General features: G+C 43.0%; 1 protein-coding gene across 1 annotated transcript in view; it reads right to left on the bottom strand.

Annotated features, from left to right (window-relative positions):
* Positions 1 to 22,743, bottom strand: part of EEPD1 (endonuclease/exonuclease/phosphatase family domain containing 1) — a 73,221-nt gene that overhangs the window by 32,754 nt on the left and 17,724 nt on the right. The window contains exon 3 of the mRNA XM_068935890.1: positions 1,375 to 1,426. Coding sequence (XP_068791991.1) covers positions 1,375 to 1,426 — 52 coding nt within the window. The remainder of the gene's footprint in view (positions 1 to 1,374; positions 1,427 to 22,743) is intronic.

Below are 22,743 nucleotides of genomic sequence, written 5' to 3'. Positions count from 1 at the left end.
TCAATGCCTGCCACAAAACTCACAGAGGCAGAAGTTTTCCCAGTAGGGCTATGAACCCAATTGTTTTCTTTGAATCCTATTGAGCTTTTTATATTCCCATGCTGCTTCTCAGCTGGCTCTTTGACCCCCTAGACAAAGCAGCTTGTGCAGAACATGAAGGGAATCCACTATTTCCAGTGTGAGCATAGGGAATCTAGCCCTACCCTCCAGTACAGTAAAATCATAAAACAATAAAAATATATTTGTTTCTTCATACAAAGGAAAATGATCTGTAGGGTACTGCTGTGTTTGAAATACCCTTGGTTGCAGAGAGTCAGTGGGTTTTGTAACTTAAAAACAAAAGGCATATAGTTGCTTCAATAGCTTTAATTAGAAACAGCCTGGCCTCCTGCTACTTCACCCAGGGCCTTGTCTCCAGCCTTTTCTTGCTACTAGCACAGCTCCAAAGATGGGACCTCAGGCTGCTGAGATGCTGGCATCTTGGCTAAGCCGATCAGGTCTTAGGCACTGGACCAGATGTGCTCCCTGAGCAGGGCTCTCCCATCTACCTAGAAGCAGGAGGCCGAGGGCTCAGTACAGCTCCTTGCCCGTGCTCCATGCGCAGCTGAGCATAGGCTGTCTGCAATCCCAGCTGTCCTGTGGACAGTCGCTGACCGTGTCTGCAGGAGCTCCTGATCTACATGTGAACACAATGTAGACTGTGGGTCATTGCTGGGTCATTGCTGCAAAGGATGGACTACAGTAACAGCTTTTGGTCAAGCCCTATCTGCACTCAGCTTGGACAAGAGGATAAGATGAAGCCAAAATTTCTCTCCCCACATACCTCTCAGCTCTCTGAAAAACCTATGTATAATATAGGCCTGTATCTCCGCAGTACAGACCTGAGGAGAGCTCAGACTAACATACGCTATATGCTCACCTGATGTTGTTAGGACCTATTTTGAGTAGCTAGCTGCTTCAATCCCTTCATCACTAAATTAAATCACATTTCCTTCCAAGGCACCTCCTGCCATTCTCCTGAGCTAAACGTTTAAAAGGGCACTTTAGACACTCTTTCCTCTTCAGACATTCATCTTTGTCATTTCAAATCATCTACTTCTCCTTGCTGCTATCAACGGATGCATTTTGGGAAAGCTAATATGGACCATCTGGAGACATAGCTTATTCCAAACCCATTATAAAATCAGAAAACACCAAGAGTATGCATTCAGCTTGGAAAAAATATTGCCTCTGACTTGATGCACTATAAAGCTAAAAAGAGGTCCCATTTTATGTTACAGGATTTCCCATAAAGTTAGGAAGCCCTACTGACACAGAGGACTTTAAGAGCTTTAATATATTATCACTTTTGTATTAGATATATATTTTAAATACCTTTTCCAGCGCTTCTCTATCGACCAGCTCCTGCACAGCCAAAAGCTTGATACTGTCAGAAAAAACACATCAAAAAAAAAAAAAAAGAATTATTCCATTGCAAGCATTTCAGAAACAGAAGCAGAAAAAGAGAACTTCAGTTCCGGTATATTTTCCCACTTTACAAAAAGTCTATAGATACACCAATACAAAAAGTGTTCAGGATATAAACTAAAGCAAGAGAGAGCAAGTGCTACTTTATTTGCTTGGATATAGCTGTCCTAAATAGATTTTGTAGTTTCTGAGTTACAAGTACATCCAAACTCACCTTACAGGAGAAATTGCATCAACCATTATGTTTACGTACCTTAGATTAGCACTGAAAGATCTTCTGACCCTCAAACATAGAGAAAGAATCTAAATATTTTCATCCCTGAAATAATTTCTTAAGTCAGTTTTGTTCTTCAATACCAGCTGATTTTCATCAGTTTCACAATAGTCATTCCCGACTGTTTACAATATTGTAGGTGAGTTACAGTAACTACGACACAAGAGAGCTCAAGAGGTTTGAGGGAGATAAGAAAGCAATATGCATAACTGTTTGAAAGTAGGGTGAAGAAACACTAATAAACACTGTTCTTGTACTGCCATTTTCTAATCAAAAACAGATGTGTTCTGTTTTCTTATTAAATCTTTTCTAAGTTTACCTCCAGGAGCTAAATCCTCCTCACTGCATGTCATTCAGTTTCAATAAGGCCCAAGGAGGATTTGACCTTGTAAGACAGGTAACTCGGCTAAAATCATTGCTTAGCCAAGATACACACTGAGAACCTTGTACCATATCTATGCTGTCATAATCAGTTTATTGAGAAATTAGAAGTTGTCCATTCTCTTGTAACTTCATTCAGTTATTGGTATGCACATGTAGCACAAAGCCCAGTGCTCTCCACACTAAGGCATTTCAGGGAAAGATCTTGCTCTGTCCCCACCAAACTGCAGCTCTCACAGGACAGGTAGAAGCCCGAATGGAGACAAAGGTCTAACAATTTCCAGACCTTTACCAATTAAAAACATAAGCGTAAGAGTGGGGGGAACCTAGTACCAGTTCCTCCTCTTTTCTTCTGTTATTGCAGATTTCAAAATCTATTCTATGCCAAATCAATTCTATGCCAAACTCACCTCTTCAGTCTTTTGTAGCCACAAAACAACGCTGGCTTTTTGCATACAGGGCTTGACAGACACTATTTAGTAAGAATGTGCCCTTTGCTGAAGCCGTGGAAAAGCACAGTTTGCACATGCTCCCCACCCTTGGGGGACTCGCAGTCAATATCTCATCGCAGCTGCCTTGGCTGGAGAGCGCAGGGAGTCCACAAGCCTGCTTACAGAGCCAAGCAGCTCCGGCAGGCTGGCACAGCGAGCACTCAGCTCACCCCAGCTTTAGCTCTCTACAACTTCGGTACCTAATCGAAGCTCATGTTTAGGTTTGCTGTATGGGCAAAGGAAAGAGAAAGCGGGACCCCAGTGCCACAGGGTGCTTCAACATGGCTTTTTACCCATGGAGTAGACTGATATTGCAACTCACATTGCCGACCTTCCTTAGCTAGTCTTAAAACCAGTCACTTAACATGTTATCTCTGGACTCCTGAAGATAACTTCCTTTGCCCAGGGATACACAAACATTTACATTGCAGTGGAGGATCAAATGATGCACATAAATATTGTTTAAATGAATCTGACGACTGTAGACAGACACAGCAAAGAGCCAGTATAGTAAGATACTCAAGTTCAACACCGTATGAGTAGCTGATGTGGAAGTCTGCTGAAGGATAAAATTTGCCTTGCACTACAAGAAGTTTTACTAGCCTTTCAAAACCTCAGAGCAATGTTGCACAATTCTTGAATGTCCACTGATGTCTTACGCATTAATTATGCATGTCCATCCTGTAACAGAAGCTGGCAAAACATAGCTTTAGTCATGTCCTTCTACTGCATTACAATGCTCTCCATTAAGACTACTCCCAACCTAACCTCTAAACACTAATGTGCTTTCACTTTAATGTACTTCTAATTTTCAGATGCCTTCAAAACATCATTAAAACGCTATATCCAACGAATTATAAAGTAGTTGCACACCATACATTTTCAGTCCACAGGGCCTACTATTGTTCAGATGGAGAGGGCAGAGATGGATCAGAAAATGACAGAGAAGTCAAGGGAGAAAAAAGTATTCCATCAAAGTACAACCATTACAGTAGCAGGGGGCACATGACTTCGGCGATGATTCAGTGAATACACTGCAGATAAGCATTCCAGCAGAACTGGAAGGTACTTAGGGAAAGTACAATGCCAGTACAAGGTATTTTGCTTGAGTTTTGCTTGCAATTCCCTCAGAAAGCAAAACATAAAAAGAAGGGGGGCTGGAACTGAGCAAAGAAGACACCTCCATTTAAAAATACCATGACACTGTGCGCAACCCTAAACTTTAGAAAGAATCCAGTTGATACGCTTTAGAGAATGAAGTCCTTCAAACAACGTAGGAAGTAGCAATACAGCCATGATCAAGGTCCATCTCTGAATTCAGGGCTCACCTCTTCAGTTTTGGATGGCCGGCCTCTATTGCAGCACACTTTGGAGAAACGCAGGGCAGGTGAGAGCGAGGTACACCAATACGCGTGTGGAGGTGTTCAGGATGCTCTCAAGCCCAGGCGGATTCTGTAAAGCCAGCCTCAAGCCCACACTGTACCGAGCAAGAGCAAACATTTTGCCATGCCCTTTCATAAGCTGCACAATAATATGGTATTTATTATGTAAATTACTTTTGCTGTTCTCCTTTCGAAGTCAGTAGCTGCCTGAGACTTTTAGAGCACTTTATCATCAAAAGGTAAAGTGTAACAATTAAGGCTGCTGATGCTTCTGCCAATTTGCTGGTTTATTTCTAGAACATCAGTTGTGGATTATCCGACCCTCAATAGCTGCAGAAGAAAGATGAAGTAGACTGCCATAACGCAAATCTTGCTTTCATTAGAGCTCATCGTCTTATTGTACAAACCTGCCCTTGTTCCCATGTACACTATAAAGCTCACAAAAATGCCTTCAACTGCTATACTTTTATTTAAAATTGAGCATACTGAGTTAGACCAAAAAAGGTAACAAAACAGGCAGCAGGAATAATTTTATTTTATCCCATTCTTTATACATGGATGCTGAACTCTTGTTCAGAGGTAAAGAACCTACAAAAAATGTTTAGGTTCTGCAAAGGTACTGCCTGTGCAGGGCCAGAAGCAAATTTGAATTCAACACTGTTATATAATTTGCAACAAGATTTTTTGTGGTCCATTTATTTGACACTCAGTAAGAAAAAGATTCCCCTCTACTATTTTAGACTTATGCATTCCTAGTATTTACTAAAGGCTCCTCTTTGTTTTCCACTCAGGTGGTACCCGGTATTCTTTCTGTGTCAAAAGGAATCGGCAAATGCAAATGATGGTCTTCATACAACCAGCCACAAGATGCTTCATTCCTTGAAGCACTATCAACCATCCTGTCTCTGCTCACTGGATTTCAATCCACTACTCAGAAAATTCTTCTTTATAGCCAGACCTTTACCGCTATGCCTTTTAGGAATTCCAAGTAAAGTTTATATGTGCTACTTTATGCAATGTTGACTTCGAAATGCAGCTTATTTCCAGGCTGCTGCTTTGGGGTTTAACACTGAAGAAATCAGGCTGTTTATTTAGGCGCTACATCAGCAAGTCTACAAACACGCTTAAAGCAGCGTATACCTTTCCATATGCTGTTTGTGGTTTACATGTAAGCCAAGGATTTCAGAATAGAAGGCAATATAGTTACTTGGTAGCTGAGAGGTAGGAAAAAAGCTCTGATAAAGCAGAGATCTTCAAGGACAGTTATCAAAAACCTAAGCTGAAGTCTAAACTCTTGTTGTCTGTACAATACTATGTTTATGTACACTGTTTATACACCCTGTTGTCCTTTATTTTATCCTCCCCCGGTGCATGCGAACACTAGCTCATGAATAAAGTTGGAGTAAAATATTTACTGAAGAATCCTTCTGGTTACAGGAGCACCTGCGCTGCGCTAATTCACTAGCATTGAAGTATGCTGTTAATAAACCTGTACTGCATGTAACCATGCCTGCATGGTGAAAACTACCCTGGTTGTATCTGAAACTATGTTAAAAATACTTACCAACTCCATCACTTCCTTGGTATATTTAAGCAAAGCTACTGAAATTAATATCCTTCCACCCTAAGCACACTCCAGATAATTTAAAGTATGCATTGATTAGGATGAAGAACTCTCCTACAGCAGTAAAAATATGCAACCATGAAGTGCTGCCAAGGAAATACATGCCTGTGGGTGATGCATGGAGCTCTCTCTCCAAGGGAATCACTTTGAGTTTGCAGAAGAGTAGTCACAGTGCTGAGCTACAGCTACAGACCACTTCTACTTCTTAGGTTAGCTTTACAATCCTTCCTAAAAATCTTCTACTTAAGAGCAGGTAACACTGGGTTCCTCTCTCTGGTCCCATACATCCCACTGCAGGAGTAATTAAAGGCTTCTTAGCTTTCTTTCACAACACCGCAAACTTGCGGATTGAGGATTAGACCCCTTGCTGGTTGGGGACCACAAGTCATCATTTTGTGGTATTCTCATTGAACTTCACTTCCTAGCTTAAGTTTGTGCTGCCTACAAATCCCATTTACTCTGGCAAAAGGTGATGGCTCAGGCTCTTCTGCCTGCCAAACAGTGAACCTACGGCTCTGCAGCAAGGCAGACAGGATAGATGGAAGCTGCGGAGCAAGGCAGGTCCATAGAGCACAGAAATGCAGAGTACACTTTAGGCTTTCATCTGAGGAAGAGAAGCTGCTTCTCCCAGAACCAGCTTGAAGAGTGCTCTAGCGTAGGAGTACTGAGGATTTAGGATTCCAGCCCAATTTCTGGACCGTCCCCGCAGGGCACTGGAACGGCAGCCAGTACAGACACATCATTGGGCTGCTACTGTGAAGGGAGCCAGTCGCCAGAGCAGAGCCCTGTACTGCGAGCAGTGACCTGCATCCGCTGAGCTGAGTGCAGAGAGAGGCTGAAGATCCAGCTCAGTGCAAAACCCAGTAATTTCAGGAAAAAGTGAGAAAAACATGAAGGATAAGCTTGGTGAGCAGGGAGTCGGAGAAGTGTTTAAACAAACCCTTGCACTCACTGCAGGGCTCTGCAGAAGCAGCCGGCTGCTGTGACACAGGACGGCTGCGGCTGGGAAGGAAAAGCAGCAGGGTGCTGGCAGGAAGATGCCCTTCCCGGGGCCCGGGCCTCAGCTCTCCGCACCGCACACAGTCAGTGCGTGGGGAGTCTCCGGGCATGCCCGTGCAGCCAGATTCACTACAGCTTTGCTTTGCTTTTCCTTTTCCGCCGCCAGCCTCCATAATCGGCTTGGAACGGCAGCGCCTACTGCGCAGCCAGTGCTGACTGCCTCCGGTTTGTGGAGCTATTACAGCACGCCGCTCGCACCCAGCGATGATCACGGGCAGTCATTTCAGCTTTCAGCTCCAGCCCGTTCAGTTTGTCATCCGGCAGCAACGTGAACCAAGAATTGATCTCAATTCACTTGGCAAGCTTATAAGCCTTTGCTCAGAGCCTGACTTTTTCCAGAAACTTCAGGCTTCTTATTAGTCAGTACGTAAGCCTGACTGAAGTTAACAACACGAAGAAACGCCATTTCATTTGATTTCTCTTCGTTTTCTGGCTCCTTTCTCAGCATACAGCTGTACCAAATCACACTCCATCTAGAATTACAGACGTTATCATAAATAGCCCAGGCAAAAAGCACTCGCCCACAAACAAAGACTTCTTTTAAGGGTTATTAAAGCATTCCCTCCTCCTTCCCTTGGGGTCCATTAACTTTTCCCCTCTGCTCATGAAATAAAATTCCATTATCATGTTATGGTCCATGGTGAGGTTTTAAGGATGACTTACATATCCAGGAGTAGGTTATAGGTGTTGATAATGGAAGTGTTTGATGACAGACTTCTGTTGGGGTTAATTAACATTAAATAATAGGACAAAGACCTCTTGGGTCTTTGTCAAATCCATATGCTCAGATCCATTTGCTCAAATCCATATGGTAAAGTTGCTTTCACAGATCTACACAAACTGACCTCACTCATTCATCAGTTCCGCTCTAAGAGATGCGCATGAAACATTACAGAGTTTAAAAAAAAAAAAAAAAAAGGTGAAAAATCCAGCTCAGCTGTGCTAACACAGCCCTCCATACCCCCAGGACACTGACTCCTGAAGCACTCCAGCTCAGCTGACCCACTCCTGCCTGCCGTCCCTAGGCCTGACTTCGGTCCCCAGCTCCCCAGCTGAACAGCACAGCTCAGCTTCATCACCATGCAGAGCACAGTCCACAGCCCAAATTTTTTCTTCAGTGTTTGCCACGTGTCAGGGTGAATAATGTTAAGGATGATCACTGGTTACAGGCTGCAGAAGCGGCTGTCACAGTTACGTGTCTACTGCAAGGGCTGTAAAACGAAGGCACGTCCCCCACTGCAGCCAGCTGTTGACAGTATGAGGGAAGAACTGTGATTAACCGTTTTTTAATTGTTTGAAATGCAGACAGAAACTTAGGCACCAGGCACAAGCTTCTTTGGTAAATAAACGGAGGGTGGGAAAAGATAACAGCCGAGAAATGACATACACAGAAAAACATGTATCCTGCTTCTTAAGCCTTTTTTTTTTCTTTCTTTCTTTCTTTTTTTTTTTTTTTTATTAAAAGCTGCTGCTAACATATTTGGACTTGTCTCCTGCTGCTAATGTCTACTGAAATCTGAGGCTCAGTCGTCAGCTCTGGCTGTTCTGGTGATGGTTATCATACACAAAGGCAAGTGAAAGAACTGTGATGCAAATACTGCTTGGGAGAAATCAGGCTTGAGGAGAGGGCTGCCGCCCGAACCCACAATGCGCATGAGAAAGAGCAGTTTTGCTTACTGTAGTGAGACGACCAAGGAACAAGCATCTGAATACCAGCTCCAGCTGTGGCCTCAGGAATCCGTGCCGCTCCTTCCTCAGGGCTGACAACGCCAATCTAGGCAACAGCCAACTTAAACATGGTGCTTCTAGACTATGGTAAAATAGTTACCATTAACATGTACATCAATACACTCACTGTGAAAAACCCTCTATTAATTATTTTTGCTAGCATGTCCAACTTAAAAAGTTTTCTTTTCCTCCACGAGATTCAGTTCAGTCAGAAACAGCAGAAACAAAAGCAGACAGAAGAAAGAAAAAAGCATGCTTACGATGACTTTCATCCTCCTAAATTTGCCTGCATCTACCCATATGAAGTCTGACAAGGAAATAAAATCAGTTTTGCCTTTTCCACTAACAGCATCTGTGTCTTCTCAATCACTCCTTAAAAGGAAGGGAAAAAACGTGTCTGCCGCCACATCTAACTGCTGCTAGAATCCACCAGAGAGCTTAGGAAATAAGCTAACAGGCTTGGAAGGGAGTACCATGCCATATTGCTTTGAGATTAGCTGCCAGTTAATGACACAACAAAACGATTTGGAAGACTCTCAGGAAAAGTCTATCTATAATAAGTAGAAATTAGGATAAAACAGGGGAACCATGTTTGCTTAAAGGGAAAAAAGTATATTGCAGTTTATTTAAAGCTACTCTTTGCAGTTTCTTCGTTTGGATGAAAGCTGCTGTTCTTCAGGGTCTAGTCATCAGTGATGTGTTGGGACACACAAAGGTTTAAAGACAAAAAACACATCAAGGCTCTGCAGCTGGGAACTGAACCAGGAGTAAATGGAAATGCAGAGAAGTTGAAAAAGCAAATTGCTGGTGTAACACAGGCTGGACAAATACTGTTCCCTCGATGTTTGCGTTCACGGATCCTATGACATTATGTGAGTGACAAGAGCATTCATTATGGAGAGAAAGGAAACTGTAATGGAACTAAGAGGGGAAAAAACATGAATTATAGATGGCTAGTACTGAGCGTTAAAGGGGGAAACAGCAACATTACCCAAGCTAACAGACAGGGGGCAAACGAAATAGTTTACTTCTTTCTTTTTCTATTTCAGAGGTTCACTGGGTCCAGTGCTGCTCTCTCGACCCTCCCTCCCTTCTAAGAGGCACAGCATGCAGGTCCCTCCTTGCAATGCTCTTTCCTACACCTGTGGTAAAGCAGAGGAGGACCTTCATTTTGCAGGACCTAGGAATTTGATATCCAGGTCTCATTTATGCTTAACTGAGGCTGTGGTTTCAGCACAGCTAGATCACTGCAGTAGCAGAATGATGATTCATAAACTGTCAGCTGTGCGTATTCCCACTGCCTGAGCCTGAAATCAAAAAGTGAGGTTGAGAGTACAGCAAATTCCTTCCAAGAACTCTGGAAGGGGGTTAGACATGCTCACAAAATGACTTATAACACAACAGCCGATAGAAAGCATGAATGCCCAAATAGGGACTTAGACGTCTTCTTCTACCTCCCCTTGTGAGCATGTCCCAAGTTCTTTCCAGAGGGCAATATTCATGCTCCTCTGCCTATGGACACTTAGGCCAGTAAGCAGAATATGTCGCACCTTACAGGGAGAGGAAAAAGGAGCTCCAGGTGCATTAACACCACGGTAGGATGGCCAATTCATGATCCAAGCTACCAAAGAAGAACTTGTATGCCCAGAAGTCCAACTCTATTTCTAGTGATAACAATGGAGGACAGAAAATAAATTACGATTCCCTGTAGTGTGATGTACAATAAAGACAGGATTTAAAGGCAAGTGCGTCACTAGAGTTCAGGGTGAAATTAAGAAAGGAGCTGCTCAGAACTCCCAGGCTCCCCGTGATTTAAAGAATGCTAATTTTTGTAAGAACAAGATTCGTTTTCTGTCCATCTACTCAGAGAGGCATCTTCTGAGTTGTGAGGCATTGGTGCTCCACAGGGCACTTAGATAAGCTCTGGGCTTTTCTATCAGATGGCAGCAAGGAAATGTCATATCCACCTCCTTCTCCACATACAGGATCACGTCTCAGAAATAATTATTTCCTTTTTCAGGAAATAGGGAAGGAGACTGGACAACCTTTATTCATTTCCTCTTGCATAAGATCTCTCTTTCTGAAGATTTCCTTCAACATTTACATCAGAGGAAGTTACAGCAGGAGCGACATTTTGGGTGCACGCAGTGTGCGCACGTGTGTGTGCGTGCATGTAAATCTCTGCTTCCATTCATCACCATGTTTGCACAGATTTGCTATCCCACCTCAATTTGGGATGAAGAGCACTGAAGACCTGAGGCCAGTGCTAAGAGCACTTCCTAGAAACACTTTTGTTTGCTAAGTTATAGGCCATCCTATGGGCCTTTCTTTTCTCAGCCTCCTATTCTTTTCGTCTTCTTTCTCTCCCTCTGCAAGCTGGTGCGACGCCAAGACAACAGCACCTGTTATGTGAGTAAATGTTGTGGCAGACTTCCAAGGACTTCCGAAGAACTGCTGGTATTAAGGGCTGAGAGCCATCGCGCTTGATTGAACAGAACCAAAACTGATTCCCGAGATGGAAAGGTATCACACAAATGGCTCAGGAGGATCAATCTGTCTTAACTCATTCTTTGTTGATTTTTTTAAATTCTAAAATAGAGTTTATAATAGACTAGCCAGCCCCAAATTCACAAACGCATGAGATCAAAGCACCGAAAGCCTAAGATTGCTGGTAATATAACGACTAAAGAGTAGTAGCCTAACAAACAAAGAATAAGCAGTCAAATACATATATTAAATTATACTGAATCCAGCAATCTTGTCTACATACATCTTCTAGCAGGGATCAGATACAGATACTGACATTGCAGGTTAACTTCCAACATCATTCAAAACTCTGGGACGGGCAGAGTCCAGGAAGCCAGCTTCTCCAGCATTGCTTCCACCTGCTGCTTCACTGACTATTCTTTTGCCAAAGAGTTCACTACAGTTCAGGTAGCATAAAATAATACTACTGCAAGCGGAAGGAACTGATAACAATCACATTCACTCACAAAAAATACTCAAAAGTTGTTTCAAAACCTTTTTTCCAACTCATTTCTCAGACAACCCACCAAACGAGTCACCTGCATTAAAAACGGTGGGGGGGGGGAGGCTTTTAGTTTTGTTTGTACTGCAACAAAAGATATTTCCCTACCTCTTATTGAACTTATTATATTTAGCCAAGAACAGCAGCATCTCCCTTCAAACTGATTCACCACAGGCCCAATGGTTTTGCAATTAGGGAAAATACTCTGTGTAATGCTCATGGTCCTAGGATTTTTTTTCTATTTTTTCCAAAACAAGTCCATTTCCACAGAATTCTGCAGAAAGATGGAGGCTTACAAAGGGTGTTGCATTTGCAGCAACATTAATTTCTTCTGAGACATTTAAATTGGACATGCACAAGTTATTTAGCTGGTACTGAATTATTCAAATTTGTCCACCAAGCGAGAAGATCAAGATTTAGATGAAAAAAATTTGAAGCTCATAAAATCAAAGGTGTCTTAGAGTTTCCAAATATAGGCATTATATTACATTGTAAGCGGTTTCTGGCATTTGGCTCTTTTTCTGGATTTTCTGAATCATTCCCTGCTCGGGTAGTGCTTCATAGCTCCAGAACTGGCACCTTTTCCAATCCAATCCTGCCTTACTGCAGCAACGGAAGAACTGACTACTCCTTAATTAAATCAAATTGGCATGTTTAGAAAAGGGCACAACACTACACTATCATTCTGCCATGAAGAACAAAGCTATTAATAAAATTACGGGGGTTTGGGAGGCAAAGCAATTAACATGGACTCTCTTCGAAGAATTTACCTTTGTGTCCTTGCAAAATAAACTTAAACTTGGGAAGCAATAAAATGTGAATCAACATAATTTGCTTCCCTTATTCCCCAAGGTATGTGAACCCTATGCTTTAAACACCTATGTTAAAACTCCTACTAGTCTCCTTATTCACTCTCAGAAACTTAATGCACCATTACCTTCTCATACATGCATGTCCTCATCTCAGAGGAAGGTGCCTGTCCACTTGAAATCTTACAAGAGAATACACTAGAAGCCTGTTCTTTTTGTTAAATATGGACCCAAGTACAATGCTGTAGTTTGGTGGTATCAGCATGCCAGTAAAAATTAATCTGGTGTTGTAAAAAGAGTATTGAAGTTGTCTGGTTGAATCTGAATACAGAACCTCAAGGTCCTTTATTATATGCTTTTAACAAAGAGACTGACCGTCAAAAATTGGCTCTTACCTTTAAGAGGCTGGCAGAACTCCACAGCAACTGCCTGTTTCATATGAGCATCTTATTCACAAGACTTTATGCCAAAGCAGAATTATTTAAATGGTGGAGAAGGCCAAACAGAGGGCTCAAAGCAGAAGAACACGCACAAGAGGTGCTCAGAGAGATGCTACAAAATTGTTGAGGAGAGGCTTTGCGACAAGGGTAAAGAAGCAGGAGAGAAATCAAGAGCAGCACTTTGGTCAAGTGTACTTTACTGCTTTTTCATGAGCAGCTTCTATTGTCTTATCAATTCACTAAAGAGATGTCTACAGAAAGGACTAAATAAAGTGAATCGCTACAGCAGATAGAGAATAAAGTGGAAAATGTGTTAGGAGATGGGCTGTACATTTTAAGGACTTCCCACTGGATGGCTAAAAGCCAGCCTCCATTTAGCATGGAGCTCAGGAAGAGCTCAGTGCTGCAGTGCCCTGCAAGAGCAAGGGGCAGGTGTCCAGGACTCAGAAGTCTTCCTCTACCCCAGCAATTTTTTCCCTCCATCTCAAATGTATATGTTACACTGGAAGCCATTTTAGCTGCTTCAGACACTTTAAGGAAGAGAACAATATGATAAAGGAATAAGTGATAATAAAAGTGTTCATTCAGGAGGTACTCTAAAAAATATGTGGGTGTCTATATGCCTGAAGATCGCAAGATGACCACTATCGTTTGCTACTGCTGGCATCTAGCAGACATTTAAAACAAAAAAGAAATACAAATATAAATTGAAGTATTTCTCAGTCTTGATTAATGTGATAGCTCCTGTTTTCAGCACAGTCACCAACCACACAGGATACAGATCTGACCAGTAAGGGTCTCATTCATAACTTATGTCAGATTCGATTAAGGCAGATACATACGGATCTGACTCGTGCAAGCTTAAAACTGCCTCACACAGCTTGGGCTAACAGAGGCAAGGGTGCAGAATTCGCCACATTTGCATACAAACGCACATGGGCCACAAGCTGCACATACTTCCTTGATGCTTATCGGCCTCAGGCAGTAACATATCTACCATATGCGTGCAAAAGGATAAAGAAAAGTCTTTGCCAAGTTGACTGAGGCCTTGTTACCACTGGAAAAAAGATGTGCAGTATAGCTCTACAGAGTCTCCTGACAAAGTAACTCTCCTGCATTACTGCTCTGGCAAATGTTTCCAGTGCAGACCTAGCCTAACAATATAAAGTTTCCACTTTAAGGGGGCTGAATGTATCAGTCAGCACATCTATCTATTGCACAACAAACAAGAACGGTGGCAGGATCAACTGCTAAATAAGGCATCACACACTGGATTGTTCTCTATATAAGATCTATACCATACGATGAAAAAAGGACACTACAGATAAAAGCTTTCCTCAAACTGTCACTTGGCTATGCCACTTTTTTTTTCCTTAAACTAAAAAAAAAAAAAAACAAAATAATTTGGTACACAGGCTTTGAAGAAATACAAACAGACACAACCTCCTAAAATTGAGGTCAGCTGCACATTGCAAAGTGTGAAGTAAAGAAATTTAAAATAAAAAAAAAAAAAGAAAAAAGAAGACGGCCAGAGTGAGCAAAGGCAGAAAAAATGAGTTTCACATGTCAATAAATATGACACTCTTCCCTTTTGCATACATCCAAGCCTTCCAGTTTGAGAAATGCCACTGAAGACAACTAATAAGATGACCCACAAGTGGAGCTGGCATCAAGTCCTCAAGAAGTTTATTTACACACTGCACTCCACATACTACACTCTTAGGTAACCAGAAACGCAAACAATATTGTAGTCAGAAAATAAATATCAGTCTCTCAATACTTCCTTGAACATGCATCGCCTGCTCCTGCTGAAGTCACGTCTGCAAGAGCCTACAGAAAACTCAAATCAAATAAGAAACCCAACTACCACATACGAGTGAAAGCCGAAAGCTTTCTTCCCAAAACTTAATTACAAAAGTATCCTACCAGCTTTATCTACAACATCTCATGATACTGCATTAGTCAGAGTAAGGAATTTAGCTTACGGGCATTTGGAGTGCCATTTATAACATTAATCCAAGTAGTAAAACAGATGGTCTTGCTATCAATCCAGCTGTTTTTACTGTAATAATGACTTTGAAGTGTGATAGGGGTTACATGAAACTGAAGCCTCAGGTTAGCCAAAAGTCACAACCTTCTATAGCCTTTGCTCTCAGTACCAGAATAACATTCAAAGGTTTTGATTTAAACCTTCAGAGGATGCATCACATATCTGTAACTCTAATCCAGCAGAGAATGTAATCCTTCCTCAATTCTCATAGTCAGGAAAAGTGGCTGAATCGGCACTCTCTCAGCCAACTGCTATCTTAGAAGCCGAGCCTGCTCACCAGGTTGGCAGAATTTTCTAGCTGAGCTATACTGAGCAGAAGGGGAGGGCTGCTTAAAAATAAAGTTTGCAACATAAACGTGCAGCAGGGCAGACTGCGGCCGATTTCAGAGAGTTCTGCCGTTCACTTTTTTTCTACTGCATCCCAGGAATTTCCTAGAAACTACGCGTGGTAGAAGCCGTTACGAACAGAATCCTGGCCATCGGTGCTCAGGAGTGCCACAGAATCACAAACACAGAAGCGTTGGTCAGAAGGGCCCTTTGGAAATGATCTAGTCCAGCAGCTTATGCAACACGGGACTATCATAAGGTCAGCTGTGGCTTTACCTAGCTGACTCTTGACAACTTCCAGAAGTGGAGAGACTATAAAGCCTCTCCAGATAACCTATTCCAGCGCTACACTGACTTCTAAAGCAGTTTTTTCGCTTGTCTGGTCTGAAGCTCTCGAGCCAGCTGATTGCCCACCTGTACTGAAGCATGGCGCTATTTCACCTGCGCTGCAGAGCTCTGCACTTCTTTTATGAGGCTCCCGTTGGCCCAGCCAAGTTTCTCCACGTTGCTCTGGCCTGAAGGGCTACCATCCGTCACGGCAGCTGCTCCCCCAAATTACACACTAGTGTAGCAATGCATAATAATGCATTATCCACCTTAAAGGATAATTTATATTACTCTGTGTAGCAATTAAACACTGCAACAGTGATCTTTGCTGAATACAGAAATAGATTTATCTGACCAGAGAGATGGGTCAAGTAATGTATGATTTCATGGCCTGTGCCAGATTCTTTGGAGGACAAAGCGAGATACATAGTTGGAAGGGTCAAGCAGCTTCTCTGCGTTTTTGCCCCTCATCTCTCATAACTGGATGTTACCACTGCTCCTAGTGGTTCCCAAGCTTTCTGGACTGCTAACTGCTGCCAAGATTGAAAATGTTTTCCACGGAAGATTATGCACCCTTGTGAAACTTTTGACTGAAAATACTACAGAAAGGATGTCTCACATACCCTGAAATCACAGTAACATGAGTCACATTTCAGGAATAAGAGATGTAATCCCTTACCTGACCTTCTGCTTAGCTCTTAACCAGTATGATATTTTGTGATATGGGCTTATTAATGTGCAATGTTAAAAATTCTCTCTTGAAACAGGCGCCACGGAGGCTTTTTCCCTCGTCCTAACGTACACTTAAAAATATCACAGTCAACTTAATTCACATTCACTTATCACAGCAGTCTTTTATGTTCTAGTAGGTTATGACTTTGAAATCAGAATGCACCTCAGTTAAAGAACCTCATTAAAAAAGATCTGTTTCTCACTTCTACAGTACTGATCCAAAACAAAAGTTTATGTCATGGAAGATATAATGGACAGTTTTAAATTGTGCAATATTTTTACGTGGAATAATAAGTTTCATTCAAAAGTGTCATATGGATCCATGACCAGTTTAGGTAGATAGCAATAATGGGTCCCATTATGCAAGGTGATTAAATGTCGTTCCATCAACAACTGCAAAAACCACCACAGGTGACAGCACATGTAGCAAAGGCTTTCCTGCTGCTGAGGACCGTACACAGGAGCAAAGCACCTCACTGACCATTTTGCCTTAGTCAAAATGAAAAGTTGTTCTCTACCCAAGTTCAAATAGACTGCCATCAAACCAACTTCTCCTAAGCCTAGAGGGCAATGGCCAGAAGAGCAATGAAACCAGTACTGGCACGTAGCTTCTAGAACAATTTACGCTAGTTCAAGGGCATCAGTCATGACTTTCCCACTTCTTTATGACAAACACAACCGCCACATTTGTCCCAGTAATAAAAATCTAAATGCTTTACAGTGTCAGTCTCCAAGTGATCTGAGCTGATAAGCTATCGCGCTGCAGAAGGAATCATGCAGCGTGGCTGGACTTTATCAGAAGAGTTTGGCAGAGCAGCCTAGCAACAGAACGAAACACAACACTGTCCGCACAACTGATTCCCAAAACCAGGATCGCAACCTTGCCGTCGACTTCCCCTCGCCTAGAATAAGCGCACTGACAAGAGATCCATCTCCCGAGGCAGGCAGAAGAATTAGATTAGAAAGTGGCCGAATCAGACACCAAAGGCAGACATCTCACAGACCTCTCCCTGAGCCACTTTCCTGCCACAGAAGCAGCTTTTCTACCAGGACGTTTTAAAGTTGGAGTCTTCATGGCAATATTAATAGTTATAACAATGCCCTAACTATCATTTGTAGATCTCCACGTGCTTTACAAAGAAGACAAGCGGTATTTTCCCTAACGTGTACAAATGGATAGCCAGGGCATAATCAGACTTTCTCTTGCGAGTGTAAATAAAATGGTTTAAGCTGTCACCACTCCCACTCCGTAAACCACATGCAGCAGCTGCTTAAACCAAGCCAAGTCACTTCATAGACACAAAGCACCCAGCTTAACCCGGATCAGCTCAGGGTGCTGAGGCAGAGTAACAAACACCTAGAGGGAGTATCTAGTTCTTAAGCGATGCTGAAAATATGCCTGAAGTTGCAGGGAACGGAAGTCACTCATCCAATATCACGTTTGAGACGGAGATGGGGCAGAGCCGTGGCGGCTACAATCCCAGGCCGAAGCCTCGTCTTCTGAGACCACCTCCCTTTTTAATGCTTCATTTAAAGATTTTACAGTGCATGAAAGCACAAGCATTATGTAAGTGCTAATTATAGCATAACTGGCTCCCACTTCAGATTTAAGGAAAACCTTAATGCATTATTTATTGCTTTAGCATTTACTTTTTCCTGTTCGGATTTGATTGCTCTGACTTTTATAACAGTCCCTCCCCTTCCCTCCCCGCCTTTTTTGACATGGCCAAGTAGTTCCTAGCTATAACTTTGATTAGAGTTTGGGGATACAAATGATGGCTGGTGGAAGATTACCTGGGATGGTGGGGGCAGGGAGGAATAAATCAATCAATCAATCAATCAATCAGAAGCCTACAGTGTCTTTATCAGTACTCAGAAATGGGGCATATGGAACCGAAAACTTAAAGTTGTTAGAAAAAGGGAAACGGAGATAAAATTAAATTTCCTTTGCAGATCTAGCCATCGTTGTTCATTACTTTGCAAAATAAGTAAGTCTAGCAGAAGCAGGTTTATTTTCTCGTATAGGTTTGGGTAACATTCAGCACATGGATAAACAGAGCTGGGTTAGAAGCCCAGGGAAGCAACAGGAAACGTCTCCCTCTCAGCAAGACAAGGTGCCTGCGAAGTGTCACAGGGGAGCAAACTCATGCAGCGTCCTGTCTCAGCATACAGGTACCTAACCAGTTCCTGCAGAACGAATTATAAAAATGATCATTACAGATATTAAGCAGGAAGGTGTCTACGGGAGAAATTTCTTTAACCAGTTTTAGCGGATGGTTCAGGCTCTAAAGCAAGGAGAACTCATCATCTCTGCTTCACCAGGAGTGTAATAAGGGACGAAAAATATGATTGTGCCATGCCAGCTCTGTCACCGAAGGTTTTCTTTTAGCAGAGACAGCTGAACTTAAAAACAAAGCCAAAAATCCCTCTAATTAAAAAAGCTTTGGGGAAGGGGGGTGGGAAAAAAAATCTTTGTAAAGCCCTTCAAAGAGCTATAAAAAGGAAATTTTTTATTAAATACAAGATTCTTGTCATCTTCCTCTTTGCACTACTCATGCTGCATATCACAGATATTTAAGGGGCTTTGCCTCTGAGGATTCAGCCTGCCATGAACTCTGGGCACAGTGAACTTGCTGAACTGAAGTAACCCCGAGCAGGCACTGATCCAGCCAGACATCTTAGGGGTTACTAGGATTCATGTTTAAAGAAGAGAAATACTGTGTCTTTTTAATAAAAATAAAAATTGCCAAAGGCAGATGTCTCAGCATGCTTAAATTCAGTAGGATATTACGTGGTCAGGATTGCATTGCCACAGGATTTAATAAGAGGAAGTTCTCTTATCTCCTTCAGTTAGGCAAAAAAAAAAGCAAACACGCATATACGTCTTTCAGCTTTACAGAGAAGAGACAAAAATAGCTCCCACCATACAACCTCTAGTAAGCAAGAGAGGAAAAAAAAGAAAAAAAATGTCACTTGCCTGACATTATGCAAGCAGTAAGAAAGGTTGACAGAGTTTACTGGACTTCTAATGGGAGATCAGTATAGCATTTTTCCACAGCCTGTTCGCATTAAACGCATTTCGTTTGCTTTCTTATTTATTCCTCATGCCTGAATTTAAGGCTTCTGCCTCCAAATCCACGATCCAATTAACAATGCTCCTCACCATTGACTTTGACAAAGCAGAAGGTTTTCATGCAGGTGTGCAGCGCTTGTAAGGGGCCTGAAGCCTTCCGACACTCTAACGCATTAATTCCACAAACCAACAAAAGTCTCCACAGCTTTAAAATGAAGCATGTTAACAGGGTTTCCTAAACTGCCTTCTGCCTCTTCGCCATTGCTGAAAACACAGTCTTAGCCATCTCCAGAATTGAGCATCCCTTTCCAGGTGCTCCACAGTCGCTCCCCATCTGGGCTATTTCAGGAAAGCCAGTTGTTGGGAAAGCCAGTTCCAGACTCCTGGAGCCCTTCCAAAAAATGCCCTAGGCTTTACATCGGCAACATCCAGCTTTACTCCATGGAAGACCATAAAGGGGTGGCTACACTTAAGCTCTGCAGGAGCATTGTGATGGGACTGCTTCTGCGACCAGAACATCCGGAGAGAAACAAAACCTCCCTGCCTTATCCTGGGGAGGATGAGTCCCCAGAGCAGGGTCTCAGGTGGCACCCTTGCTCAGGCTAGGCTGGTGGCTGGCCAAGTGCAGTGACCACTGAGCCGAGGTGTCTGGGACCTTATGGTGGCAACAGTGCCTTGATGCAGGCTGTAAGTGAGGAGGAGGAAGGAGAGGGAAGGCCTAAGGGGATGGTCCTTGGAGAATACAGTGACAACTCTGTCGTACAACAGACTGGGCTCTGACCATTTGGACGCTCACCAATCTTTCACCAGTTTACATGACTAAATGTTTTCCAGTGGCAACACTGCTCTGGCATCTGTGCATCCTCCCCTCCTCAAAGGCCTCAAGCCCCAGATTAACGGGTAAAAGACCAGCCGTGTCAGGGGTCCTGAAAAAAGCAAAAATGCCAGTGGTCACAAGCACATGTTACCTCACTGAAGGCAAAAAGCTGAGGGCAAGATTGCAATTTGACATCTTATTCTGAAGAAGGTCACTGCAAAGCAGCACCATCCTCAGGGAAAGGAGCTCAGAAAAAAGAAAGAGGGAGTCCTGAAGGAGTGCAGAGATATGATCGGTTCCTGGATGCCACCGGAGGGCAAAGCCAGTCTATGATCTAGTCTGTAGGGTTCACAGTGAGACAAGGAAGGTAAGCTCCTCAGTCACATGTGAGCCTCAGCGGTATGGCCCGAGACAGTGTCGCTCATTCAAATGCATGTGTAGTGCCATGGGAGAACAAGGAAAGCAGTACACTTTGGGAGGGAAGGCTACCAAGAGAAGAGGCAGTAGTTCCCTTCTTTTAGGGGAACATGAGGATGACAAAATACATGACAACTCACAACAAAAATCACAATGGAAAAGTGCTAAGGACAGCCTTACCATAAAAGCAGGGTTAAATGCCTCAGAGAAGAGCATTTCAGATTTTCCTTTTGCTCTTACAGGAGAAGAGCAAAAATAGGTCAGGCAAAAACTTTTACTTTAGGAGTGAAGCACAAGTTAATAGCCCGGATGAACAGATGAAACAATGCAAGGAAAAAGAGGATAAGCAGTCATTGGAGCATATCCTCAGCCTGCATGCTTCTTCCTTTGTTACAAACTGCCAGCTCTGGGTCGGGTGGCACAGTCCTCTCTTTCCCCAGAGCCCCAAACAACACAATGAGAACCACTGCGAAACCTCCTGCCCTCCCATCGACCGAAGTATGGCAGACCACGCAGGAACAGCAGACCCACACGCAGAGTTGTTGATAAATTGCATACCTTCGGCCTATGCAGAGAAACGTGCGTTATTTGATACGAGAGGTACTTTGCGAACAATAGAGACAACTCAGCTTGTCTCCAGCCTTGTAAGAAGCCATTATCCACGTGCATACACAGTTTTGGTGGAATTTGTGCTCAGTCATAAAGCACTCAAATCCACGGGGTCCTGCCACACAGCAAGAAAGTCAGAGCGGAGGAGACCAACTCTTACAATGAGTAAGCAGCGGTGATGTGTGCGTGCAACTCTGAAGACAATGTGCAACGGGAGTTTGGTGAGCCAATGAGGTGAGCATGAGATGAATCAATACTTTGTTGGGATGAAAACCCCACATACAGGAAAACACTGCTACGAAGCATTAGTCAACATTGCCACAACCAACCACTGCCAGCTCTGCACTGAGGAAATCTCTCACGTGACATGCAAACCGTATGACTTCCTAAGCAAAAAGAGCAAGGTTGTTGGGCGGTTGCTTCCCCCCACCATCCCAAGACAAAATCATGCTCTGAAGCACTCTTTCAAGGAGGGAAACACCCATCCTGTGGGTTAACCAGAGGATGTGCACTAACATACCTCTCTGACTGCCACGTCCTTGAAGTCATAGCAGGGTGCAGGCCAAAGCTCGTGGCAGGCAACGGTAAATCTTCCATTAACTTAAGAGGCTCTGGCTGCAAAAGATCCTACACGCACCCATTTTGGCTTTCCTGACTTCAGGCAGAACGCAGCATTTTCCATTCCAGAGAGCACGGCCATGAAGGATAAACTCAAAAGATTTCTGTTTATGGATCACAGAAGTCTGCAGGACTTCTGAACATATCTCTAAGTTAGTCCTGTTATTTTTAGAGTCTACCTTAATGATTTTTGAACTTTTAGAACTGGCAATACTTGAAAATTAGGCCCTGCAAAGAGGACTTCTACATCTATATGCCACCTACTCAGCAATCCCATTCAAGCCAGTCAGTATTCATGGGTAAAGCTGTTTATAGGTTCTAGTAATTAGAAGGGGATACCCTGAAGAAGAGATAAACTATCCACCTGTGCATATTAGCTCCTCTGTCACCTCTCTGTGCACTGCAGACCACAGCTTTAACCCTACCCCAACCTTCTCTCTCCTCAAATCACTTCTTTCAGCACTGCAAACACCCACAGCTAATAATACCAGAAGGGGGAACACGGGAAAGAGAGTGAGCAGAAGCACCATCTGGCATACTAGGAGAAATTTTAACTTCACCTCAGTTCCTGATGACCTGCTGAAGGCAGGAAAAGATGAAATAATTTACCCAAGATAAACTCCCTCTTCATCCTGTGTTTGTTTTGTCTCCTTAAGCCTGTGAACGTTGCAAGAACTGTACAAATTGTTCTGCGCAGTACCTTCAATCTCTGGGTTTGGGTGGGTTGATCTCAGGGCCACTGTCTTATAAATTACATATTCCAAACTTCCAAGGCCAAACTCCTGCACTAAACAATGTATGTTTAAAGACATTGGCACGGATATAAATTTATTACCTTGTTCTTTCTCTCTCGTTGCACCTGGGTTTGGGAAAGAAAGGGTTGGTTCAATACCAAGCGCTCCTCTCCCCGTTCTAGCAACCTGCTTTATTTCCTCTGACTACCTACACATAGACAAAAAGGAATAGCAAACCAGCAGCAAATCAGCCACAAGTGATTACAGCAGGGTCAAGGGGGAAGTGTCACTTCTCCATGCTGAAACCCGGAAAGCCTGCAGAGCTAAACATTTGTGCTTCTTGATAGTAGGCCAGC

Source organism: Struthio camelus, chromosome 2 (assembly GCF_040807025.1).
Source record: "Struthio camelus isolate bStrCam1 chromosome 2, bStrCam1.hap1, whole genome shotgun sequence".
NCBI lineage: Eukaryota > Metazoa > Chordata > Aves > Struthioniformes > Struthionidae > Struthio > Struthio camelus.
The sequence above is the reverse complement of the archived record's forward strand: the minus strand, read 5'-3'. Positions and strand labels throughout refer to the sequence as shown.